At 49.7% G+C, this 27,005-nt stretch overlaps 1 protein-coding gene and 1 long non-coding RNA gene across 10 annotated transcripts in view; one reads left to right on the plus strand and one right to left on the minus strand.

Moving 5' to 3' along the window:
• Positions 1-14,847: 14,847 nt before the first annotated feature.
• The window catches only part of SLC44A2 (solute carrier family 44 member 2), a 50,479-nt gene continuing 38,321 nt past the window's right edge, over positions 14,848-27,005 (plus strand). For all 8 annotated transcript variants that reach the window (XR_013408905.1, XM_077977407.1, XM_077977410.1 and 5 more), the window contains exon 1: positions 14,848-14,954. Coding sequence is in view for 7 of the 8 variants with exons in the window: in XM_077977407.1 (XP_077833533.1) it covers positions 14,924-14,954 (31 nt within the window). In the remaining variant the exon portion in view is untranslated. The remainder of the gene's footprint in view (positions 14,955-27,005) is intronic.
• LOC144336659 (uncharacterized) lies at positions 14,871-19,910 on the minus strand. 2 transcript variants are annotated; one of them, XR_013408917.1, is made up of 3 exons: positions 19,399-19,910; positions 18,740-19,262; positions 14,871-17,523 (listed from the first exon to the last, which is right to left on the minus strand). It is a non-coding gene; the product is annotated as an uncharacterized LOC144336659 (long non-coding RNA). The 2 variants fall into 2 exon arrangements; XR_013408916.1 differs by lacking the exon at positions 19,399-19,910 and adding an exon at positions 17,654-17,833 and having other exon boundaries at positions 18,004-19,063.

Genomic DNA, 27,005 nt, shown 5'->3' on the forward strand with positions numbered 1-27,005 from the left:
CCAGAACAAATGTACTTGCTTTTATTATTCTTACAAATTACTCTTATTCATTCCAAAAAACCTTTTTTTTTTTTTTTTTTTTTTTTTGAGATAGAGTCTCGCTCTGTTGCCCATGCTGGAGTGCAGTGGCATGATTTTGGCTCACTGCAACCTGTGCCTCCCAGGTTCAAGCAATCCTCCTGCCTCTAGTAGCTGGGATTACAGGCAAGCACCGCCACACCCGGCTAATTTTTTTTTTCTTTTTTTTTGAGACGGAGTCTCGCTCTGTCGCCTAGGCTGGAGTGAAGTGGGGTGATCTCGGCTCACTGCAAGCTCCGCCTCCCGGGTTCGCACCATTCTCCTGCCTCAGCCTCCGGAGTAGCTGGGACTACAGGCGCCCACCACTGTGCCCGGCTAATTTTTTGTATTTTTAGTAGACATGGGGTTTTACCGTGTTAGCCAGGATGATCTCGATCTCCTGACCTCAGGTGATCCACCTGCCGCGGCTTCCCAAAGTGCTGGGATTACAGGTGTGAGCTACTGCACCCAGCCAAAAAAACGTTTTTTGTAGAGACAGGGTCTCACTCTGTACCCTAGACTGGAGTGCAGTGATGCAATCATGGCTCACTGCAGCCTCGACTTCCTGGGCTCAAGCCATCCTTCTACCTCAGCCTCCCTAGTAACTAGAACTACAGGCACAAACCGCCACACCTAGTTAGTTTTTTTTGAGACGGAGTTTTGCTCTTGTTGCCCAGGCTGGAGTGCAATGACACGATCTCAGCTCACTGAAACCTCCGCCACCTGGGTTCAAGCAATTCTCCTGCCTCAGCCTCCCACGTAACTGGGATTACGGACATGAGCCACCACGCCCAGCTAATTTTTTTGTATTTTTGGTAGACATGGGGTTTCTCCATGTTAGTCAGGCTGGTCTCGAACTCACGACCTCAGGTGATCCACCTGCCTTGGCATCCCAAAGTGCTGGGATTACAGGCATGAACCACCACTCCTAGTCACACTTAGCTTTTTTTTTTTTTTTTTTTTTGAGATGGAGTCTCGTCCTGTCACCCAGGCTGGAGTACAATGATGTGATCTCTGCTCACTGCAACCTCTGCCTCCCAGGTTCAAGCGATTCTCCTGCCTCAGCCTCCTGAGTAACTGGGATTACAGGCGTGCGCCACCATGCCCAGCTAATTTTTTGTATCTTTAGTAGAGACGGGGTTTCACTATGTTGCCCAGGCTGGTCATGAACTCCCGACCTCGTGATCCACCTGCCTTGGCCTCCCAAAATGCTGGGATTACAGGCGTGAGCCACTGCACCTGGCCCATACCTAGCTAACTTTTTTTTGGTTGTTTTTGTTCTATGTTTTAGATGGAGTCTGGCTTTGTCACCCAGGCTGGAGTGCAATGGCTCAATCTCTGGTCACTGCAACCTCTGCCTCCCAGCTTCAAGCAATTCTCTGCCTCAGCCTCCCAAGTGGCTGGGATTACAGGTGTCTGCTACCATGCCAGGCTAATTTTTTTTTTTTTTTTTTTTTTTTGTATTTTTAGTAGAGATGGGGTTTCACCATCTTAGCCAGGCTGGTCTTGAACTCCTGACCTCGTGATCCACCCACCTCAGCTTCCCAAAGTGCTGGATTACAGGCATGAGCCACCGCGCCCGGCCCACCTAGCTAATTTTTTAATTTTTTGGGGTCTCTGTATGTTACCCAGGCTGGTCTCACACTCCCGGGCTCAAGCAATCCTCCCACCTTGACCCTCCAAAGTACTGGGATTACAGACGTAGTCTGAGCCACTGTACCTGGTTTGTGCAGATTAAATGAGTTATTCTGTGCAACGTGGTGTTGGAAGGGAACTTGGAAGCTGACTGTCAACCATGTCGCTGAGAAGGAGGAGGATGAAGATGATGATCTGGATGATGATGTAGCAGTTGAGAGCACAGATGCTGGGTTTGATTCTTGACACCACCACACACTGGCTGTAAGGCATGGGCTGGTGATTGCACCTGCTGTGCCTCAGTCTCCCCTTCTGTTAAATGGGTATAACAGCTATGGTGCCCTCTCCTGCAATTGCATAGCCAAATGCCTGGCACAACCCCTAGCTCCATGCATGTTTCATGCACACCAGCTACTGCAGACCCAGATTCCACCCCATGACTTTCCTTTTTTTTTTTGAAATGGAGTCTTGCTCTGTCACCCGGCTGGAGTGCAGTGGTTCAATCTCAGCTCACTGCAACCTCTACCTCCCAGGTTCAAGCCATTCTCCTGCCTCAGCCTCCTGAGTAGCTGGGACTACAGGTGCGTGCCACCACACCTGGCTAATTTTTGTATTTGTATTAGAGACAGGGTTTCACCATGTTGGCCAGGATGGTCTCAAACTCTTGCCCTCGTGATCCACCCACCTTGGCGTCCCAAAGTGCGGTAGTATTGAGGACAGGGCAGAAGGAAAGGGAAAGTAAACCTCAGCCTTGCTCAGAACCACCTTGCTTGGCTGAGGGAAGGAGATGTCCTTCAGGGCCTCCAGGGAGCAAGACTCGGCCTACCCAGACCTCACCTGTCCTTTCCCCAAACACCGCCCCCAGCCGTTTATCAGCCCCTGGAGGTGGGGACTTAGAGAACAGCAGCTATCAGGATCATCCATTTGCCTCTCCACCTGAAATTAACATCAACATTGACAGCAGCACTGCACTTTAATGAAAACATTATCATCCGGGCCAGGAGCCATGTTTCATGCCTGTATCCCAGCACTTTGGGAGACCAAGATGGACAGATCACTTGAGGCCAGGAGTTTGAGACAAGCCTGGCCAACTTGGTAAAATCCCATCTCCACCAAAAACACAAAAATTAGCCAGGCGTGGTGACGCGCGCCTGTAATCCCAGCTACTTGGGAGGCTGAGGCAGGAGAATCACGTGAACCGGGGAGGCGGAGGTTATAGTGAGCCGAGGTTGCACCACTGCACTCCAGTCTAGGTGACAGAGTGAGACCCCATCTCAAAAAAATAAATAAATAAAATGAAAAATAAAAAGTTATCATCTGGCACAGGTCTCCTTCGTGCCATCTTGGAAAGTCAGAAGCAGGGACACAGAGAGGTGAAGGCACCTGCCCAAGCCCGCGGCCACACAGCCTGGAGGAAGCTGAGCCAGAATTCATATCTGAGGATTTAACAGTCTGGTCCCAGCCTGCTTCCGCCTACTTTGCTATATTGCTGGATGCAAATATTACTATTAGTAACACTAACTCTGGCTTAAATCGTGCTCACCCTAAGTGAGGGTGGCCCTAAATGTCTCCCATGTAGGAATCCTCAAGACAATCCCTTGAATTAGGGAAGCCCATTATCTTGTATTTATTTATTTATTTACTTGTTTATTTTATTTGTTTATTTGTTTGTTTATTTATGACAAGGACTTGCTTTGTCACCCAGGCTGCAGTACAGTGGTGCAATCACAGCTCACTGCAGCCTCAATCTTCTGAACTCAAGAGATTCTCCCATCTAGGCCTCTCCAGTAGCTGGGACTGCAGGTGAGCATCACCACTCCCGGCTAATCTTTAAATTTTTTGTAGAGATGGGGTCTCACTACGTTGCTCAAGCTGGTCTTGAGCTCCTGGCCTCAAGCCATCCTCCCACCTCAGTCTTCCAAAACACTGGGATTACAGATGTGAGCCACCTCCCCCAACTCTATTATATTCATTTGACAGATAGGGAAACTGAGGCCCTGAGAGGGTAAGTGATTTTTACGATGTCATCCAGTCAGAAGAAGCAGAGCTGGGATTTGAGCCCTGGAAAGCACAAGATTTTTTTTTTTTTTTTTTTTTCTGAGACAGAGTCTCACTCTGTCACCCAGGCTGGAGTGCAGTGGTGTGACCTTGACTCACTGCAACCTCCACCTTATGGGTTCAAGTGATTCTTCCGTCTCAGCCTCCCAAGTAGCTGGGACCACAGGTTTGTGCCACCATGCCCGGCTAATTTTTGTATTTTTAGTAGAGATGGGGTTTTGCCATATTGGCCAGGCTGGTCTCGAACTCCTGACCTTGTGATCGGCCCACGTTGCACGTTGGCGTCCCAAAGTGCTGGGATTACAGGCTTGAGCCACTGCGCTTGGCCTTTTTTTTTTTTTTTTTTGAGACGGAGTTTTGCTCTTGTTGCCCAGGCTGGAGGCCAATGGTGCGACCTTGGCTCACCATAACCTCCGCCTCCCAGGTTCAAGCGATTCTCCTGCCTCAGCCTCCCTAGTAGCTGGGATTACAGGCATGCACCAACATGCCCGGCTAATTTTGTGTTTTTAGTAGAGACAAGATTTCTCCATGTTGGTCAGGCTGGTCTCAAACTCCCAACTTCAGGTGACCTACCCACCTCAGCTTCCCAAATTGCTGGGATTACAGGGGTGAGTCACTGCACCTGGCCTTGATTTTTTTTTTTTTTTTTTTTTTTTTTTTTGAGGCAGGGTCTCTGTCACCCAGGCTGGAGTGCAGTGGTGTGATCTCAGCTCACTGCAACCTCCATCTCCCTGGGTTCAAACAATCAAGCAATTATCCTACCCCAGCCTCCTGCATAGCTGGGACCACAGGTGCGTGGCCACCACACCCAGCTCATTTTTATACTTTTCGGTACAGACAGATTTCACAGTGTCGCCCAGGCTGGTCTCCAACTAGTGGACTTAAGTAGTCCGCCTACATCGGCCTCCCAAAGTGCTGGGATTACAGGTGTGAGCCATCTCGCCCAGCCTAAAGCCCAAGACTTTATATTGCTTCTGTCCAAAGGAGGGGGGTGGTCCTTCATGCTCCCAGCAGCTGTCTGCTGAGGTCACCTAGGGGGATGCAGTCACTGCTGGGTCCTCACCCCAGCCTAGACATTGCTGAACCTCAAAATAACTCGTCTCCTGGCGACCGGGTGCGGTGGCTCACGCCTGTAATCCCAGCACTTCGGGAGGCTGAGGCGGGTGGATCACCTGAGGTCAGGGGTTTGACACCAGCTTGGCCAAAATGGTGAAACCCTGTCTGGACTAAAAATACAGAATTAGCCAGGTATGGTGGCGCATGCCTGTAGTCCCAGCTACTTGGGAGACTGAGGCAGGAGAATCACTTGAAACCGGGAGGCAGAGGTTGCAGTGAGCCAAGATTGCGCCATTGCACTCCAGCCTGGGCAGTAGAGTGAGACTCTGTCTCAAAAATAACAACAACAACAACAAAATAAAGAACTCATCTTCTGGGTCCCTGAGATGTTTTCAGGCAGTAAACAGAACCTGAAAGCCTGGGCCCAGTGCCCTGGAATCTGAAGCTCCAGGCCTGTTTGGCATGAAAAATTCATGAGCCCAAAAGCTTCCTCGGGGTCAGAGAACAGAGCAGCTCTGTGTGCAGGCTCTGCCTGTCCCGCCTGCCCCACCTCAGTGGTGACCTCCCCCATCCCCCTGAGGCTGTGGCCTTGTCCTCGTTCCTTCTGGATGCCTGGAGCCTCCCCCAGCCTCTCCCAGGGACCATGCCTCTAGGCCCTGTCCACAATCCCTTCTCCACACCACTAAAGGGATCTCTCTGAAACTCACAATTATTTTTTGACTCTCACTCACTCTCATATCCTCTATGCTCCCCCCCATTGCCCTCCAACCACCCCCACCTGGCACAGTCAGACACCTGCTGACCTCTGCCACAGGGCACCACCCGAACCTGCTGCCCCAGACACCCTAACTTCCCGAATTTCAGTTCCTCTCCTGCTGTTTCAAGCCATCCTCCCAACTCAGCCTCCCAAGTAGCTGAGACTACAGACATGTGCCACCACAGCTGGCTGGCCACTTTAGCCATTTTGAAGTGCACAGTTCGGTGGCATTAAGCACTTTAATGGTCATGCAACCATCACTACCATCCATCTCCAGAACTTTCTCATCTTCCCAAAGGAAAACTTGTCCCCATGAAACACTCCTCCTCCCCGTCCCAACCCCCGGCACCCATCATTCTTCTTCTCCTTCTTCTTTTTTTTTTTTTTAAATTATTTTGAGATGGAGTCTCGCCCTGTTGCCCAGGCTGGAGTACAGTGGCACAATCTCGGCTCACTGCAGCCTCTACATCCTAGGTTCAAGCAATTCTTCTACCTCAGCTTCCCTAGTAGCTGGGATTATAGGCACTCATCACCACACCCGGCTAATTTTATTTTATGTATTTTTATTTACTTATTTTATTTATTATTATTATTTTTTTTTTTTTGAGACAGAGTCTTGCTCTGTCGCCCAGGGAGTGCAGTGGTGTGACCTTGGCTCACTGCAAGCTCTGCCTCCCGGGTTCACGCCATTCTCCTGCCTCAGCCTCCCAAGTAGCTGGGACTACAGGTGCCCACCACCATGCCTGGCTAATTTTTGTATTTTTAGTAGAGACAGGGTTTTGCCATATTGGCCAGGCTGGTCTCTTGGCCAGGCTGGTCTCGAACTCCTGACCACTTTGGGAGGCCCTCCTCGGCCTCCCAAAGTGCTGGGATCATAGGTATGAGCCAATGCACCCAGCTTTTTTTTTTTTTTTTTTTTTTTTGAGACGGATTCTCACTTTGTCGACCAGGCTGGAGTGCAGTGGCAGAATCTCGGCTCATTGCAGCCTCCTCCTCCTCCCAGTTCAAGCGATTCTCCTGCGTCAGCCTCCCAAGTAGCTGGGATTACACGCATCTGCCACCACGCTGGGCTAATTTTTGTATTTTTGGTAGAGACTGGGTTTCGCCATGTTGGCTAGGCTGGTCTCAAACTCCTGACCTTAAGTGATCCACCCACCTCGGCCTCCCGCAGTGTTGGGATTACAGGTGTAAACCACTGCGCCCAGCTACTCAGGAGTCTGAGGTGGGAGGATCACTGGAGCACGGAAGATCGAGGCTGCAGTGAGCTATGGTTCACCACTGCACTCCAGCCTGGGTGACAAAGCAAGATCACATCTTAAGAAAAGATTGTGCTGAGCCAGTTCCTGAGAAAACAACAAAATACAAAATAAAGAAAGGAAAGGAAAGACGAAAGTTCCTTCCAGCAGAGATATGAGAGGAAAAGAAAAAAAAAGTCCCCTGTGACATCCCCATACCCCAATCTTCATCCCTCTCATAACCACTGGCTCATTCAGATCTTTTTCATCTGGGTTACATGCAAGGGTGTGTGTGTGTGTGTGTGTGTGTGTGTGTGTGTGTGTGTGTGTGATATTGTACCCTCTTTCTCCTCTTTCTCTCTCTCTCTCTTTCTCCCATGCCATATAAGACTATACAACTTGTGGACAGGCACAGTGGCTCTCGCCTGTAATCCCAGAACTTTGGGAAGCAGAGGCGGGTTGGAGCACTTAAGGCCAAGAGTTCGAGACCAGCCTGGGCAACATGGCAAAAAAATCTGTCTCTACTACAAATATAAAAACTGGGAAGGCTTGGTGGCTCACGCCTGTAATCCCAGCACTTTGGGAGGCTAAGGCAAGTGGATCACCTGAAGTCAGGAGTTTGAGACCAGCCTGGCCAACATGATGAAATCCTGTCTCTACTAAAAATACAAAAGGTTAGCCGGGTATGCTGGTGGATGCCTGTAATCCCAGCTACTCGGGAGGCTGAGGCAGGAGAATTGCTTGAACCCGGGAGGCAGAGGTTGCAGTGAGGCGAGATCTCTCCACTGCACTCCAGCCTGGGTGACAGAGCGAGACTAAAACAAAACGAAACAAACAAACAACAACAACAAAATATATATAGAGAGAGATTAAGCTGAGCATGGTAGGGAACACTTGAAATCCCAGCTGTCTGGAGGCTAAGGCACATAATCGCTTGAACCCAAGAGAAGGAGGTTGCAGTGAACTGAGATCGTGCCACTGCACTCCAGCCTGGGCAACAGAGAGACTCTGTCTTAAATTTAAAAATAAATACTACTTGCTATTATCACTCAACAATATGACCTGGACGCTACTCCGGAAAGCATGTGGTTGAAGGGGAAGGAAGTGTGTCTGGGGTGTAAAGTCCGACTCCCTGGGTTCAGATCCTTGCAGAGTAACAGGCTGATTATGTTACTATGGGTAAATTATTTCATCTCTCTGGGTCACTTTCTCCAATTGGAAAATTGTTATAATGATTTAATATAGAGTGCTTGGGCCAGACGCGGCAGCTCAAGCCTGTAATCCCAGCACTCTGGGAGGCCGAGGCGGTGGATCATGAGGTCAGGAGATTGAGACCATCCTGGCTAACACGGTGAAATCCCTTCTCTACTACAAATACAAAAAATTAGCTTGGCGTGGTGGCGGGCGCCTGTAGTCACAGCTACTCAGGAAGCTGAGGCAGGAGAATTGCTTGAACTCGGGAGGCAGAGGTTGCAGTGAGCTGAGAGCACGCCACTGTACTCCAGCCTGGCTACAGAGTGAGACTCCACCTCAAAAACAAAAACAAACAAACAAACAAAAATATATATATATGCACACAGAGAGACAGAGTGCTTTACTGGGGGAGCCTAGATCGCGCCACTGCCCTCCAGCAGCCTGGGTGACAGAGTGAGACCTTCGCTCAAAAAAAAAAAGGTGCTTGGCCCGTGTGGTGGCTCATGCTTGTAATCCCAACACTTCAAGAGGCCAAGATGGGCAGATCAGTTGAGGCTAATGAGACCTGGTCTCTATTTCAAAAAAAAAGAAAAAGAGTTTGAAAAATAATAATAATCTAAAGCACAGGCCGGGCACGGTGCCTCACGCCGGTAATCCCAGCACTTTGGGAGGCCGAGGCACGCGGATCACAAGGTCAGGAGATCAAGACCATCCTGGACAACCTGGTGAAACCCTGTCTCTACTAAAAACACAAAAAATTAACCAGACGTGTTGGCGGGTGCCTGTAGTCCCAGCTACTTGGGAGGCTGAGGCAGGAGAATGGCATGAACCCGGGAGGCAGAGCTTGCAGTGAGCGGAGATAATGCCACGGCACTCCAGCTTGGATGACAGAGCGAGACTCCGTCTCAAAAAAAAAAAAAAAAGCAGTTAATGCCTTGTCTGACTCTGACTAAGCTTTCTATAAACATTCACTCTTTCTTTCCTTTCCTTTTTTTTTTTTTTGAGACCGAGTCTCATTCTGTCGCCCAGGTTGGTGTGCAGTGGTGTAATCTTGGCTCACTGCAACCTCCAGTTCCCAGGTTCAAGTGATTCTCCCGCTTCAGTCTCCCAAGTAGCTGGGATTACAGGCATGTGCCACCACACCTGGTTAATTTTGTGTTTTTAGTAAAGACAGGATTTCTCCATGTTGGTCAGGCTGGTCTCGAACTCCCAACCTCAGGTGATCCTCCCACCTCGGCCTCCCAAAGTGCTAGGATTACAGGTGCGAGCCACCGCGCCTGGCCTTAGAGACAGGTTTTCATCATGTTATCCAGGCTAGTCCTGAACTCCTGACCTCAAGTGACCCTCCTGCCTCCCAAAGTGCTGGGATCACAGGTGTGAGCCACTGCTCCTGACTAAACATTCACTCTTATTATAATCTGCAGGCCCACCTCCTTTTTTCTTAAACGACTTAAAAAATTCTCATTTTGAATGTAACATATATTTATTTATTATTATTATTATTTATTTTTATTTATTTATTTTTTTTGAGACAGTGTCTCATTCTGTCACCCAGGCTGGAGTGCAGTGGTGTGATCTTGGCTCACTGCGACCTCTGCCTCCCGGGTTCAAGCGATTCTTCTGCCTCAGCCTCCCAAATAGCTGGGATTACAGGTGCGCACCACCACGCCCGGCTATTTTTTTTTTCTTTGTATTTTTAGTAGAGACGAGGTTTCACCATATTGGCCAGGCTGGTGTTGAACTCCTGACCTCGTGATCCGTCCACCTCGGCCTCCCAAAGTACTGGGATTACAGGCGTAAGCCACCGCGCCCAGCCTGTTTATTAAGGTCTCACTTTATTGCCCAAGCTGGTCTGGAACCCCTGGGCTCAAGCAGTCCTCCTGCCTCAGACTCCCAATGTGTGTGACACACTGCATCCATGAAAACGTAACATACGTACATAAATGTAACATACGTATACATGTAATATATGTTATATACATATGTTACATTATATATATAGTGTGTGTATATGTGTGTGTATACATATACACACACATATATATTTGCATCATAAATGTTATTCCTGACGTGGGACAGATTTCTTTCATCCCCCCAGGTGAATCACATGGTACCCTGGACAGACCTAGGAAGCCCTCCCTTTCACCATCTCCAGGGAGGTAGTGAGAACGGCAGGTGCCGTGGACTGGGAAGGCTTTGGAGTTTCCCAGCCTACCTCTTCTCCCTTTCTCAACAAAGGATACCCGTTCCCTATTATTCCTCTTATCCACTCTTCCCTTTTTAAAAAAAACCCACAAAACCATCATCAATAAAAAAACACAAAGAAAACCTTTTCAAGTATTGGGAGTTAGGGGTCCTGGGCTGGGACTTGGGGTTACAGGTCACCAAGAAAGAGGGAGGGGAAGAGAAGGAAGGGCTGTCCCTACTGCTGGCTTTCTTCTTTGCTGCATGCTATGGCAACTGTGTGTCGACCTCCTCTGCTGGCAACTGTACATACGGGACCACTGAGCCTGGAATGAAGCAGTCTTTTTTTACATTTTTTTTGAGACAGAGTCTCACTCTGTCGCCCAGGCTGGAGTGCAGCAGCATGATTTCAGCTCACTGCAGCCTCCGTCTCTTGGGTTCCAGCAATCCTCCTGTCTCAGCCTCCCAAGTAGCTGGGATTACAGGTGCCCGCCGCCACGTCCAGCTAAGTTTTGTATTTTAGTAGAGATGGGGTTTTGCCATGTTGGCCAAGCTGGTCTCAAACTCCTGACCTCAGGTGATCCACCTGCCTTGGCCTCCCAAAGTACTGGGATTACAGGTGTGAGCCACTGCACCCAGGCTAGACATTCTTCACTGATAAAATGTTAGGCTGTTTCTCAAGGTGTGTAACCCTGATGTCAGCTCATTTGATGTTGAGATACTGATCCACCAAATAGAGGGTGCCCCAGACATTCAGGTCATCCTTGAGTTCCACGACCACATTCTTGCCCACAAGGGACTTGAAAAATGAACAGAAGGGCCGGGCGCGGTGGCTCAAGCCTGTAATCCCAGCACTTTGGGAGGCCGAGACGGGCGGATCACGAGGTCAGGAGATCAAGACCATCCTGGCTAACACGGTGAAACCCCGTCTCTACTAAAAAATACAAAAAACTAGCCGGGCGAGGTGGCGGGCGCCTGTAGTCCCAGCTACTCGGGAGGCTGAGGCAGGAGAATGGCGTAAACCCGGGAGGCGGAGCTTGCAGTGAGCCGAGATCTGGCCACTGCACTCCAGCCTGGGCGACAGAGCAAGACTCCGTCTCAAAAAAAAAAAAAAAAAAAAAAAAGAAAAATGAACAGAAGAGCATGATGCTGGCAACCTGACCAGGAAAAGCAACACATATTTTATTTTATTTTATTTTATTTTATTTTATTTTATTTTATTTTATGTATTTATTTTGAGATGCTGTCTCACTCTTTCACCCAGGCCGGAGTGCAGGGGCACAATCTTGGCTCACTGCAACCTCTGCCTCCCGGGTTCAAGCAATTCTCTGCCTCAGCCTCCTGAGTAGCTGGGATTACAGGTGCCCACTGCCATGCCTGTCTAATTTTTTTTTTTTTTTTTGGCATTTTTAGTAGTGACAGGGTTTCACCAAGTTGGCCAGGCTGGTCTTGAACTCCTGACCTTGTGATCCACCCACCTCGGCCTCCCAAAGTGCTGGGATTATAGGCACGAGCCACCGTGCCCGGCCAGCAACACATATTTTAAAAGGATAGACGTTGGTTGGGCACAGTGGCTTATACCTGTAATCCCAGCACTTTGAGAGGCTGAGGTTGGTGCATTACCTGAGGTCAGGGGTTCGAGACCACCCTGGGCAACATGGCAAAACCCTGTCTCTACTAAAATACAAAAATTGCCACTGAACTGCAGCTTGGGCAACAGAGCAAGATTCTGTCTCAAAAAAAAAAAAAAAAAAAAAAAAGGCGGAGGGGAGTGGGGTTGAGAAGATCAAGTATTCACAAATTGAACTAAGGTATGTAACTACAATTCTGTTTCCATTGCCCAGAAGCTGCTCCTGTCATCCCAGTAGTTATTACCGTTCCAAAAGTCAACCACTGATCTATGTTCCATCATTATAGGTTAATTAGCAATGCCTGTTCTAGAACTTCAGAAAAAAGTGTGTGGCTTCTTTCACACAGCATTATGCTTTTTGGGGAGAGATTCATCCATATTTTTGCCTGTATCAATAGTTTATTCCTGGACCAGGCGCTGTGGCTCACACCTGTAATCTCAGCACTTTAGGAGGCTATGGCAGAAGGATCACTTGAGACCAGCCTGGGCACCCATAGGGAGACCCTCCTCTCTATAAAAATTTAAAAAATTAGCTGGGTATGGTCAGGTGCGGTGGCTCACACCTAAAATCCCAGCACTTTTGGAGGCCGAGGTGGGAGGATCACCGGAGGTCGGGAGTTTCAGACCAGGCTGACCAACATGGAGAAACCCCGTCTCTACTAAAAATACAAAATGAGCTGGGCGTGGTGGCACATGCCTGTAATCCCAGCTACTCAGAGGCTAAGGCAGGAGAATCACTTGAACTTGGGAGGAGGAGGTTGTGGTGAGCTGAGATCACGCCATTGCGCCACTGCAATCCAGCCCAAGCAACAAGAGTAAAACTCTGTCAAAAAAAAAAAAAATTAGCCAGGCATGATGGTGTGTGCTTGTAGGCCCAGCAACTTGGGAGGCTGAGGCAGGAGGATCACTTGAGCTGAGGAGGTCAGGGCTTCAGACAACTATGACTGCACCATCACACTCCAGCCTGGGCAACAGAGCAAGATCCTGCCTCTAAAAAAAAAAAAAGAAAGAATAAAATGTTCATTCCTCATCACTAAGGAGAATCCCATGGTATGGGTGAAACCCATGATGGTTTGCTTCACCATTAATCGGTTAATGGGCATTTGGGCTGCTCCTAGTTTTTCTGCCCATTACAAATAAGGATACTATAAAGCTGCCATGAACATTTATATGAATGTCTCTGTGGGTTTTTTCTTTTCTTCGCTTATATTTTTCTTGGGTATATACCTAGGAATGCAATTTCTAGGGCATTAACTTTGCAAGAAACTGCCAGATCGTTTTCCAACTGGTTGTGGCATTTTACATTCTCACCAACAGTGTAGGAGAGCCCCCATATGCTTCCCATCTTCCTCAACACTTGGTTCGACCAGTCTTTTTAATTTTAGCTATTCAGGTGGGAGTGCAATGGTATCTCATCGACATTTCGATTTACATTTCCCTGATGACTTTGTGCTTTATTATTATTATTTTGAGACAGGGTCTCACTCTCTCACCCAGGCTGGAGTGCAGTGATATTTTCACACGTTTTTCTTTCTTTTTTTTTTTTTTTTCTTTTTGAGACAGAGTTTCACTTTTTGCCCAGTTCTGTTGCCCAGGCTGGAGTGCAATAGCGTCATCTCGGCTCACCACAACTTCCACCTCATTGGTTCAAGTGATTCTCCTGCCTCAGCCTACTGAGTAGCTGGGATTACAGGCATGCGCCACCATGCCAGGCTAATTTTTTGTATATTTAATAGAGACGGGGATTCTCCATGTTGGTCAGGCTGGTCTCGAACTCGTGAGTTCAGGTGATCTGCCCGCCTCGGCCTCTCAAAGTGCTGGAATTACGGGCGTGAGCCTCCGCCCTCGGTCTGTTTTCACCCATTTTTTCCACAACAGCTGTCGAGGCTACAGGGAACACTTCTTGGTTACTACATCCCATGCACACACACCTGCAGTGATTTGTCCAGGGTCAGTGCCAGACAGGAATCGCACCAGGTGAACATGACTTGGATTTACTCTTTCTGCCAGAAAGCATTCTGCTTCAAAGCATTTACTCCCCTGATTTTATGTTGTCAAACTCTAAAATTCTTACCAATCTGATGAATGGAAATGGCATCTTTTGGTATGTTCAGTGGTACACCGTGATCAATAGCTACCTATCAATTATTTATCTATCCATCATTTATTATTATTAATTATTATTATTATTTTGAGACAGGGTTGCCCAGGCAGTGGAACAATCATAGCTCACTGCAGCCTCAAACTGCTGGACCCAAGTGATCCTCCTACCTCAGCCTCCCGAGTAGCTGAATTACAAGTGTGCATTACCAAACCCGGCTAATTATTATTATTATTATTTTGTTTTTTTGAAATGGAGTCTAGCTCTGTCGCCCAGGCTGGAGTGTAGTGACGCGATCTTGGCTCACTGCAAGCTCCGCCTCCCGGGTTCACGCCATTCTCCTGCCTCAGCCTCCCGAGTAGCTGGGACTACAGGCACCGGCCACGCCTGGCTAATTTTTTTGTATTTTTAGTAGAGACGGGGTTTCACCGTGTTAGCCAGGATGATCTTGATCTCCTGACCTCGTGATCCGCCTGCCTCTGCCTCCCAGAAGTGCTGGGATTACAGGCGTGAGCCACCGCGCCCGGCTAAGCCCGGCTAATTTTTCAAATTTTTTGTACAGACGAGAGTCTTCCTATGTTGCCCAGGCTGGTCTGGAACTCTTTGGCCCAAGCTATCCTCCCGCCTCAGCCTCCGGAGTGGCTGGGATTACAGGCCCGCGCCACCACGCCCAGTCTCGATATCTCATTGACGATGAAATGCATAGATGAATGAATGAATGAATGAATGAATGAATGACAGACCTCTCTTTGCTCACCGTGCACACCCTCAGGAGGGTTACTTGAGAGCCAAGACTGGAAACAAAGGTTGGGGCCCCACCCATCCCGGGCCAGGACCCGCCCCCGGGACCCGCCCTCGCCCGCTCGAGGCTCCCATTGGAGGAGGCGCGCGGGGGCTGGCCCGGCGGGCGGGGCGGGGCCGGGGCCCGGGGCGGGGCGCTGCAGCCCGCGGAGCCTCCCGCCCGCCCGGGCTGGGGTCGCGCTGGCTCGGACTCCGCTCCCCGCCCCGCTGCGGCCATGGAGGACGAGCGGAAAAACGGAGCCTACGGTAGGAGCTCCCTCCGGTCAGGGGCCGCTTTTGCTGACTTGGGGGTGGGAGGACCTTGAGCCAGGGGGACATCTGAGACCCTAGGCACCCGCCCTGCCGCTGGAGGGCCCTCCGCGCTCGGGCCCCCGCATCCCACACTGCGCGGATCCCACGCCCCCTGCTCCAGCCGGGTCGCCCTGCGTCCCCTCCCCGGGAGCCCCAGCTCCCCCTCCGGCTGATGGGCCGGTGCTCATGGCGCATGCTCCGCCCGGGGAGGTCCCGTTATCTGGGTGGCTCAGATGGCGGGCGGGGGAGGGGAGGCGCGGCGATCCGGGCTCGGAAAAGAGACAGGGCCCTGACCTCCCCAAATCCCCTTCCTCTTCCAAACCCCTTTGTCCACTTCTTCCTCCTGCCGCTTTCCGCCAGAAGTAGCCGTCCAGGGCTTTTAGCCAGATGGGGAAACTGAGGCAAGACTGGGCAGACCGAATACCCAGCTGACAGCCCACCGGGTCTGGCTAGCCGCCTGGAAACGGCGGAAAGAAGGGCATCTTTGGTGAGGAGGCAGGAAGGAAGCAGGAAACAATTGAGAAACTTTCCCCTCCCTGTGCAAGGGGCTAGGGGCCCCCACCTCCCATTTCGGGAGGTGCTGGCGGCTGGAACTTCCTCCGGCGAACCTCTTGGGGCGGCCTCAGGCATTTGGCCCTGGGCATGGGCCCAGGATGTGGGCTTCTCTATCACCAGCGCCCTGTGGTTCCACCCTCCCCTGGATTCCCACGGTGGGGGGAGTTGCCATCCTTAGTTTCTCCTTTCTCTTCTCCATTTTGGGTCCCCAAGACCCAACTCAGTCCCAGCCCCATGTGGTACTACCCTGGGGGCAAAGAAGCACTGTCGCGCCCCTCTTTGTGTGACAAGAACTTCCTGGAAACTGTGACACTGAAGGGCCTTGGGGAGGGGGCCGGAAACTGCTCGAAATTATTCAAGAAAAACAAGTTGGGTAGAGCTGTGCCTCCCTGCCCCTAGGGACTGTATGGCCTCAGGAGGCTACCGGGAGAGACAGATCAGGGAGGCTGGGACCTTCCCTGCAGAGCCCAGTCAAGGGGAGGCAGCAGTACCTGGCCACCTCCCAGCACCCCCTTCTCAATTGAAGCTGCTGCCCAGTCCTCTGGAGGGACCCCCTTGGTCTTGATTTGGGCTCAAATCCCAGCCCCAGCGGCTGCGGGTGCTGTGTGTTCCTTGGGTGTGGCAGGCTGTCTCTCACCTGAGAGTCTCAGCCTGAGGTTCCAGCCAGGTCTTGCCTGCTTGTGGGCAGCATCTGAGGGGGTCTTGGGTCTCTATGAAGTTTGGCTGGGACAGGGATGAGGGGCAGATAGGACAATGATATGATTCACCCAGCCTTGAATTTGGCCAAAGGATGGAATTGAGCTGTGGACGGAGCTGGGCAGACCTCCCAGGCCCACACATGAGACAGGGGACCCCGCCAGACAGAGCTTGTTCTGGGCTTAAGGGAGTACCTTCAATTAACAAATATTTGTTGAGCACAATTTAGGCAGGGGTCTAGACACTGGAAACCCAGCAGTGAATAGAGCAGTGAAATCCTTGACCGCAGGGAGTAGTCAAGGGAAGGAATGTGTAATTTTAGGTTGTAAGTTGTGAAGCAAAGAACGGGACATCGTGTGATCTTGTGTGGCAGAAACAGCAGCGATTATTTTAGGTTACTAAGGGTTGGTAGTTGAGCCAGCCGTGGGAAGATTTAGGGGAAGTGTGTTTCATGCAGAAAGAACAGCAAACAAACCACATTGTTACTTAATTATATTTTGCCTTGGGGCCAGAGGGGCCATCTGGTTTGATTGCTTGAAGTAGGGGTTTTGCTTAGCTTGGAGTAGTCCCTTCACATCAGAACCAAAAACCTGGGGGCCTTGGACTGGCCCATAAAGTCCCTGATAGATGAAGGGAGCTTTAGGGAGCTTTCCCCTAGGGATGGTGTGGAAGAGTGACTCACTTATCCTACCCTCCTGCCCCAGTGGCTTCCCATCCATCGTGAGTTTAGGGGCTGACATCAGACAAACCCAGGCTCAAATCCTGGCTCTGACATTTAGGAGCCGTGTGGCCCTGGGTGAGTCCGTGACCTCTCTGAAGCTCTGTGTCTTTGTCTGTAGGACTCGGTGGACCACACTCACTGGTAGAGGAAGCATTTTGCATAGTCTGGCAAGCTCGATGTGCTCAGGAGGCCCCGGGGGCTGGTATTACTGAGGACATGGCTTTCCCCTGAGCTGATGGAGAAGCAACCCAAGGCATTGACTTGGGTGAGACCAGGTTGGGCAGGAAGTACATTCCTCAGCAGAGATCATATCTAAAGGAAGGCAGCAGTTCCGAGGGAAATGGGGAAATGGCTCTGGGCCCCGGCGGATGTCAGCAATGGGCACTGCCATCCTTCCCATCCAGCCCACGCTTGGCAAGAGCAGTGCAGAAAAAGATTCTAGAATCCAAAACAATAAACTCTGACCATGGAGAAATAAAACTAGGGTCGGCAGGGGGTCAGTAGTGATGCTTATTTAAAAAACGGACTCTTGCCAGGTGCGGTGGCTCACACCTGTAATCCCAGCACTTTAGGAGACCGAGGCTGGCGGATCACGAGGTCAGGAGATCAAGACAATCCTGGCTACCACGGTGAAACCCCTTCTCTACAGAAAATACAAAAAATGCCGGGCCCGGTGGCTCACGCCTGTAATCCCAGCACTTTGGGAGGCCAAGGCGGGTAGATCACCGGAGGCCGGGAATTTGAGACCAGCCTGAGCAACACGGTGAATCCCCATCTCTACTAAAAATACAAAGTTAGCTAGGTGTGGTGAGTGCCTGTAATCCCAGCTACTCGGGAGGCTGAGGCAGGAGAACCGCTTGAACTTGGGAGGCGGAGGTTGTGGTGAGCCGAGATTGCGCCATTGCACTACAGCCTGGGCAAAAAGAGTGAAATTCAGTCTCAAAATGAATAAATAAATAAGAAAAACACAAAAAATTAGCGTGTCTGTAGTCCCAGCTACTTGAGAGGCTGAGGCAGGAGAATCGCTTTAACCTGGGAGGCAGAGGTTGCAGTGAGCCAAGATGGCGCCACTGCACTCCATCCTGGATGACAGAGCGAAACTCCATCTCAAAAAAAAAAAAAAAAAAAAAGGACTCTTGGCCGGCCGAGGATTACAGACTCATGCCTGTAATACCAGCACTTTGGGAGGCTGAGGTGGGTGGGTCACTTGAGGTCGGGAGATTGAGGTCATCCTGGCCAACATGGTGAAACCCCATCTCTATTAAAAATATAAAAATTAGTCAAGCATGGTGGTGCACATCTGTAATCCTAGCTACTTGGGAGGCTGAGACAGGAGAATTGATTGAACCTGGGAGGCGGAGGTTGCAGTGAGCTGAGATGGTGCCACTGCACTCCAGCCTGGGCTATGGAGCGAGACTGTCTCAAAAAACAACAAAAACCAGACTCTGGCTGGACAGTCACTGATGCCTGTAATTCCAGCACTTTGGGAGTCCCAGGTGGGAGGATCGCTTGAGCCCATGAGTTTGAGACCAGCCTGGGCAATATAGTGAGACCCTGTCTCTACAAAAAATTTAAAAATTAACGGACTGTGGCGGTGCTCACCTGTAGTTCCAGCTACTTGGGAGGCTGAGGTGGGAGGATTGCTTGAGCCCAGGAGGCAGAGGTTGCAGTGAGCAAAGATAGTGCCACTGCACTCCGGCCTGGATGACAGAGGAAGGCCCTGTCTCAAAATAAAAAGGAGATTCCAGCTGGGTGTGGTGGCTCATGCCTGTAATCCCAGCACTTTGGGAGGCCGAGGCTGGCGGATCACGAGGTCAGGAGATCGAGGTCAGGAGATCCTGGCTGACACGGTGAAACCCGTCTCTACTAAAAATACAAAAAATTAGCTGGGCATGGTGGCGGGCACCTGTAGTCCCAGCTACTCGGGAGGCTGAGGCAGGAGAATGGTGTGAACCCGGGAGGCGGAGCTTGCAGTGAGCCAAGATCGGGCCACTGCACTCCAGCCTGGGCGACAGAACGAGACTCCGTCTCAAAAAAAACAAACCTCCCCCCCAAAAAACAAAACAAAACAAAACAAAACAAAACAGAAAAGCAGATTCCCTTGTCCCATTTGCCAGAATACAATTCAGCCTGCAGTGAGGCCCTGGCACCTGATTTAAGCATATATACATATGACTGGGTGTGGTTGCTCACGCCTGTAATCTCAGCACTTTGGGAGTCCGAGGCAGGTGTATCACCTGAAGTCAGGAGTTCAAGACCAGCCTGACCAACATGGTGAAACCCTGTCTCTACTAAAAATACAAAAATTGGCCAGGCACAGTGGCTCACGCCTCTAATATTAGAACTTTGGGAGGCTGAGGCGGGTGGATCACCTGAGGTCTGAAGTTCGAGACCAGCCTTACCAATATGGTGAAACCCTGTCGCTACTAAAAATACAAAAATTAGCTTGGCGTGGTGATGTACACCTGTAGTCCCAGCTGTGTGGGAGGCTGAGACAGGAGAATTGCTTGAACCCAGGAGGCAGAGGTTGCAATGAGCTGAGATTGTGCCATTGCACTCCAGCCTGGATGACAAGAGTGAAACTCTGAAAAAAAAAATTATATATATATTAAAATATATCTAGGCCGGGCGCGGTGGCTCAAGCCTGTAATCCCAGCACTTTGGGAGGCCGAGACGAGCGGATCACGAGGTCAGGAGATCGAGACCATCCTGGCTGACACGGTGAAACCCCGACTCTACTAAAAAATACAAAAAACTAGCTGGGCGGCGAGGTGGCGGGCGCCTGTAGTCCCAGCTACTCGGGAGGCTGAGGCAGGAGAATGGCGTGAACCCGGGAGGCGGAGCTTGCAGTGAGCTGATATCCGGCCACTGCACTCCAGCCTGGGCGGCAGAGCGAGACTCCGTCTCAAAAAAAAATAAATAAATAAAAATAAAATAAAATATATCTATACACATACACATATATATGTATATATGAAAAGGTTGTTACTTGCCGCTATTTTCTTTGAAAGGGATAATACAGTCACTTGCTTTAAATACAAAAGATGCTATGGTTTTATGATGAAAGTTTCCCTCTTTCTCTCTTACCCTGGACCATACTTTATTCTTTGTTGTTGTTGTTTATACACAGGGTCTCACTCTGTTGCCCAGGCTGGGCTAGAGTGCAGTGGTACGATCATAGCTTACTGCAGCCTCAAATTCCTGGGCTCAAGTGATCCTCCTGTGTAGTTGAGACTTATAGGTGAGTGCCGTGATGCTCAATTCATTTTTTTTTTTTTTTTTTTTAAGAGGCAGGGTCTCACCATGTTGCCCAGGCTGGTCGTGAACTCCTGGGCTCAAGCAGTCCTCTTGTATTGGCCTCCCAAAGTGCTAGCATTATAGGCATGAGTCACCACACTCAGAGTTTTATTTGTTTATTTGTTTTGCCTAATGTATATTGGAGATGATCTCGTGTCAAAACCTCCAAAGCTTCCTCAATCATTTATTGTTATTATTATTTTATTTTTTTAAGAGACAGGGTCGCCTGGCATGGTAGCTCACTCCTGTAATCCCAGCACTTTGGGAGGCCGAGGCGGGCAGATCATGGGGTCAGGAGATCAAGACCATCCTGGCCAACACGGTGAAACCCCGCTTTTTTTTTTTTTTTTTTTGAGACAGAGTCTTGCTCTGTCTGCACACCCATGTGACATCTGTCTCCCCCCAACACATGTGGGCATCTCATACTCAGTGCGGCGGCATCTAAGCTTTTTTTTTTTGAGACACAGTCTCACTCTGTCGCCCAGGCTGGAGTGCAGTGGCACAGTCTCAGCTCACTGCAAGCTCCGCCTCCTGGGTTCATGCCATTCTCCTGCCTCAGCCTCCCAAGTAGCTGGGACTACAGGCGCCCTCCACCACGCCCGGCTAATTTTTTGTATTTTTAGTAGAGATGGAGTTTCACCGTGTTAGCCAGGATGGTCTCAAACTCCTGACCTCGTGATCTACCCGCCTCGGCCTCCCAAAGTGCTGGGATTACAGGCGTGAGCCACTGTGCCCAGCCACCCTGTTTCTACTAAAAATAAAAAAATTAGCCGGGCATGGTGGCGTGCACCTCTAGTCCCAGCTACTTGGGAGGCTGAGGCAGGAGAATCACTTGAACCCAGGAGGTGGAAGTTGCAGTGAGCCGAGATTGCGCCACTCCACTCTAGCCTGGGCGACAGAGCGAAACCCTGTCTCAAAAAATAAATAAGCCGGGCGCGGTGGCTCAAGCCTGTAATCCCAGCACTTTGGGAGGCCGAGGCGGGTGGATCACGAGGTCAGGAGATCGAGACTATCCTGGCTAAAATGGTGAAACCCCGTCTCTACTAAAAATACAAAAAACTAGCCGGGCGTGGTGGCAGGCGCCTGTAGTCTCAGCTACTTGGGAGGCTGAGGCGGGAGAATGGCGTGAACCCGGGAGGCGGAGCTTGCAGTGAGCCGAGATCACGCCACTGCACTCCAGCCTGGGAGACACAGCGAGACTCCGTCTCAAAAAAAAAAAATAAAAAAAAAAAATAAAAAAAAAAATAAATAAATAGACAGGGTCTTGCTATGTTGCCTTGGCTAGCCTAGAACTCCTGAGTTGAAGGGATCCTCCCACCTCAGCCTCCTGAGTAGCTGGGACCAATTACAGGTGTGTGCCATGGCTCCCAGCACAGTATTTTTTCACAGTATCATAGAATAGTACATTTGTGGATGGACTGTCTTTTATTTAGCCAATCAAAGGGAATATTTATTTTAAACTTTTTTTTGAAGTAGGAAATACATACATAAAAGGGCATAGATCCTAAATATATGAGGCTGAAGGAGCTTTCACAAGGTGAACACCTCATGTGGCCAGCACCCAGATAAGGAAAAAAGAACATTTCCAGGGCCTTGTCATGTGCAAGAAGGGTCTATCTGTATTATTATTATTTTATTAGTATATACACATATATATATATATTTTTTAATTTGAGACAAGGGCTCACTCTGTCACCCAGGGTGAAGTGCAGTGGTACAATCTCAGCTCACTGAAACCTCTGCCTCCTGGTTTTAAGCAATTCTCCTGCCTCAGCCTCCCAAGGATCTGGGACTACAAGGTTCAAGTTACCATGTCTGATTAATTTTTGTATTTTTTGTAGAGACCGGGTTTTGCCATGTTGCCCAGGGTGGTCTGGAACTCCTGGGCTCAAGCTATCCACCTGCTTCAGCCTGCCAGAGTGCTGGAGCTAGAGGCTTGAGCCACTGCACCCAGCCTACCGTTTTTTTTTTTTTTTTTTTTTTGAAATGGAGTCTTGCCCTGTCACCCAGGCTGGAGTGCAGTGGCGCGATCTCGGCTCACTGCAACCTCTGCCTCCTGGGTTCAAGCCATTCTTCTGCTTCAGCCTTCCCAGTAGCTTGGACTACAGGCACGTGCCACCATGCCCGGCTAATTTTTGTATTTTTGGTAGAGACAGGGTTTCACCATATTGGCCAGGCTGGTCTTGAACTCCTGACCTCATGATCTGCCCGCCTTGGCCTCCCAAAGTGCTGAGATTACAGGCATGAGCAACCGCGCCCGGTCCAGCCTACATTTTAAATTGAAGTGTAATTTGGTGTTTTTTGTTGTTGTTGCTCCTTTTTTCTTTTTTTTTTCAAGACAGAGTCTTGCTCTGTCGCCCAGGCTGGAGTGCAGTGGCATGATCTCAGCTCACTGCAACCTCCGCCTCCTGGGTTCAAGCGATTCTCCTGCCTCAGGCTCCTGAGTAGCTGGGATTACAGGTGCACCTCACCACGTCCAGCTACTTATTGTATTTTTAGTAGAGACGGGGTTTTGCCATGTTGGTCAGGCTGGTCTCAAACTCCTGACCTCAAGTGATCCACCCGCCTCAGCCTCCCAAAATACTAGGATTACAGGCATGAACCACTGCGCCTGGTGAAGTATAGTTTACATACTAAAAATCACACATTATTAGTTTTTTTGTGGAGATGGAGTCTCGCTATATTGTCCAGGCTGGTCTTGAACTCCTGGGCTCAAGTGATCCTCCCACCTCAGCCTCTTAAAGTACTGAGAATACAGGTATAAGCCACCGTGCCCAGCCCGTAACTCTTTTTAAATGTACAGATCTATGATGTTACATTTATTTATTTATTTATTTATTTATTTATTTATTTATTGAGAGTCTCGCTTTGTTACCCAGGCTGAAGGACAGGGCACGATCTCGGCTCACTGCAGCCTCTGCCTCCCGGGTTCAAGTGATTCTCGTGCCTCAGCCTCACGAATAGCTGGGATTATAAGCACGCACCACCATGCCTGGCTAATTTTTGTATTTTTAGTAGAGACGGGGTTTCACCACGTTGGCCAGGCTGGTCTCGAACTCCCAACCTCAAATGATTCTCCCACCTTGGCCTCCCAAAGTGCTGGGATTACAGGCGTGAGCCACCGAGCCCGGCTAATGTTACTTATATTTAGATTGTTGGGTGGTGGCCTGTTTTTGTAAGGCTGGTGGGCTAAGAATGGCTCCTTTATTTTTAAATGGTTGTAAAAAAAGAAAAAAATATATATATGCAGAGATGATATGTGAACCACAAAGCTTAAAATCTTTAATATCTGGTCCTTAACAGAAAACATTTGCAGAGCCCTGGTAGAGAATTCTCCCTAGAGACTTTTCCTTATTATTATTATTTTTTTGAGATGGAGTTTTGCTCTTGTTGCCCAGGCTAGAGGGCAATGGCGTGATCTCAGCTCGCTGTAACCTCTGCCTCCTGGGTTCAGGTGATTCTCCTGCCTCAGACTCCTGAGTAGCTGCGATTACAGGCTCCTGCCACCACGCCTGGCTCATTTTTGTATTTTTAGTAGAGACGGGGTTTCACCATGTTGGCCAGGCTGGTGGGGAACTCCTGCTCTCAAGAGATCTGCTCGCCTCGGCCTCCCAAAGTGCTGGGATTACAATTGTGAGCCACCACACCCCACCGAGACTTTTCTTTTTTCTTTTGCCATTTCCCAATCAATCCCCAAAGTGAGCATTTGATTTATTTGTTTATTTATTTATTTACTTACTTACTTACTTACTGGTTGAATTCCTGGGCTCAAGCGATCCTTCCCCTTCAACCTCCTGAGTAGCTGGGACTATAGGCATGTGCCTCTATGCCGGGCTAGAGAGTATTATTTTAAAATATGATTTTAGGCTGGGCACGGTGCCTCACGCCTGTAATTCCAGCCCTTTGTGAGGCCGAGGCAGGCAGAGCACGTGAGGTCAGGAGTTCAAAACCAGCCTGGCCAACAGGGAGAAACCCTGTCTCTACTAAAAATACAAAAATTAGCCGGACGTGGTGGCGCGTGCCTGTTATCCCAGCTACTTGGGAGGCTGAGGCAGGAGAATCACTTGAACCTGGGAGGCGGAGGTTGCAGTGAGCTGAGATGGTGCCACTGTTCTCCAGCCTGGGGGATAGAGTGAGACTCCATTTCAAATAATTAAATAAATATGATTTTATAAAAATGAAATAAAATATGATTTTTAAACTCTTGGTCAGGCCCATGAGCTGGAGCCCAGCCTGGGCAACATAGCAAAATCCTCATTTCTACTATAAAAATAAACAAGGCCGGGCACGGTGACTCACCCCTGTAATCTCAACACATTGGGAGGCTGAGGTGGGTGGATCACGATGTCAGGAGTTCAAAACCAGCCTGGCCAAAATGGTGAAACTCCATCTCTGCTAAAACTACAAAAAATTAGCCAGGCGTGGTGGCAGGTGCCTGTAATCTCAGCTACTCGGGGGGCTGAAGCAGGAGAATCACTTGAATCTGGGCAGCAGAGGTTACAGTGAGCCGAGATTGCACCACTGCACTCCAGCCTGGGCAAGAGAGTGAGACTCCATCTCAAAAAATAATAAACAAACAAACAAGAGACCTGGTGCAATGGTTCACTCCTGTAATCCCAGATGTTTGCGAGGCCAAGGTGGGTGGATCGCTTGAGTCAGGAGTTTGAGACTAGCCTGGGCAACATTGCAAAACCCCTTCTTCCCAAAAATATACAAAAAATTAGCTGGGCATGGTGGCTCATGCCTGTGGTCTGAGCCACTCTGAAGGGTGAGGTGGGAGGATTGCTTGAGCCTGGGAGGCAGAGGTTGCAGTGAACCAACATTGTGCCACTGCACTCCAACCTAGATAACAGAATGAGACCCTGTCTCAAATATGCAAGTAAACAAATAAACTCTTACATAATAAAATTAATAAATTCCCTCTGTTCTGGCAGGGGGACGAAAAACTAATTATAAGTAAGTCCTCAAGTCCATGGAAGATTTTAGCTTTCCACGTGAAAGAATCTTCTACAAATCTTTGGTTAACTGTTTTCACCTCAGAGGTAGCTCAGCCAAGAAGTCTCCTTCCAGATTGTGACCTATTAATTTCTGTTTGTGTGTGGCATCTGGATCTTTTTTAAGCTTCTTAGACTGAGCCGGGTGTGGTGGCTCACTCCTATAATCCCAGCACTTTGGGATGCCAGGGCGGAAGGATCACTTGAGCCCAGGAATTTTATACCAGCCTGGGCAACATAGTGAGACCCTGTCTCTACAAAAAAAAATAAAAATTAGCAGGGCGTGGTGGTGCATGCCCGTAGTGCCATCCGCTAGGGAGTCTGAGGTGGGAGGGTCACTTGAGCCCAGGCGGTCAAGGCTGCAGTGAGCTATGATTGTGCGCCTGCACTTCAGCCTGGGCAACAAAGGAGACCCTGTCTCAAAAAAAATAAAAAACATTAACTGTTTCTAGAAGCAAATCTCTGGTTTTGTGCCTAGCACAGTCTAGTATACAGTAGGGGCTCTATCTTTTGCCCTTAACCCTTCTGAGCCTCCCCACCCAGATGCTGTCCTCAAACCCTTTGTCAACAGGAGGTGTCTGGGCAGCTGGTGATGCTCATTCCCCAGGCACAGACTTCCGGGAAGGCAGAGGCCAGCGGCTGGCTGTGTGGGTGAGGCTTTGGGTTGCTGCAGCCCTTGGGGACTTGGCCAGTGTCCGGAAGCTGTGGGGGCTGGGTGGCATTTGATGTCCTGGCACCAGCACTGTGACTGGACAGGCTGCGGCCGTTCTCTTATCACCCACGCCCACTGCACTGGGTGGGTCAGTCGTCACAGCCAGCAAGGCTGGCACCCGAAGGCTGCCTCCCCCAATCCTGGCCTTGTCCAACAGCTCGGTTTTCCCAATGTTTCTTCCACACCATTGCTGCAAGATTATCTCTGCTTCTCCTAGTACCTGCCGAGGAAAAGGCCTGGGTGGGCTCCAGCAGGGCGTTGGTTTGATTCGTGGCTGTGTTCCTCACCAGCTGTGTGGTCCGAGCAAGCAGCCTCGGCGTGCCCCTCGTGAAATGGGATCACACTATTGGTTAGTGGGGATAGGAGGAGTTGTTTTTGTTTTGTTATTTTTATTCGTTTGGTTTATTTTTATTGATTTTTATTGTATTTAATTAATTAATTTATTTATTTATTTATCTTTTTTTTTTTTTGAGACGGAATCTTGCTCGGTCGCCCAGGCTGGAGTGCAGTGGCACGATCTCGGCTCACTGTAAGCTGCGCCTCCTGGGTTCACGCCATTCTCCTGCCTCAGCCTCCCAAGTAGCTGGGACTACAGGCGCCCGCTGCCACGCCCAGCTAGTTTTTTGTTTTATTGTGTTTTGTTTTGTTTTTGAAAGGAGTCTCGCTCTGTTGCCAGGCTGGAGTGCAGTGGCGCAGTCTCGGCTCACTGCAACCTCTGCCTCCTGGGTTCAAGCGATTCTCCTGCCTCAGCCTCCCAAGTAGCTGAGATTACAGGCACCTGCCACCACGCCCAGCTAATTTTTGTATTTTTAGTAGAGATGGGGTTTCACCACAATGGCCAGGCTGGTCTTGAACTCCTGACCTCGTGATCTACCCGCCTCGGCCTCCCAAAGTGCTGGGATTACAGGCATGAGCCACCGCGCCCGGCCGGTTTTATTTTTTTTAGAGACAGGGTTTCTGTCATCCAGGCTGGAGTGCAGTGGCATGATCACAGCTCACTGCAGTCTCTGCCTCCGGGCTCAAGCGATTCT

The sequence above is a fragment of the Macaca mulatta genome, chromosome 19, assembly GCF_049350105.2.
Source record: "Macaca mulatta isolate MMU2019108-1 chromosome 19, T2T-MMU8v2.0, whole genome shotgun sequence".
In the NCBI taxonomy this organism is placed as follows: domain Eukaryota; kingdom Metazoa; phylum Chordata; class Mammalia; order Primates; family Cercopithecidae; genus Macaca; species Macaca mulatta.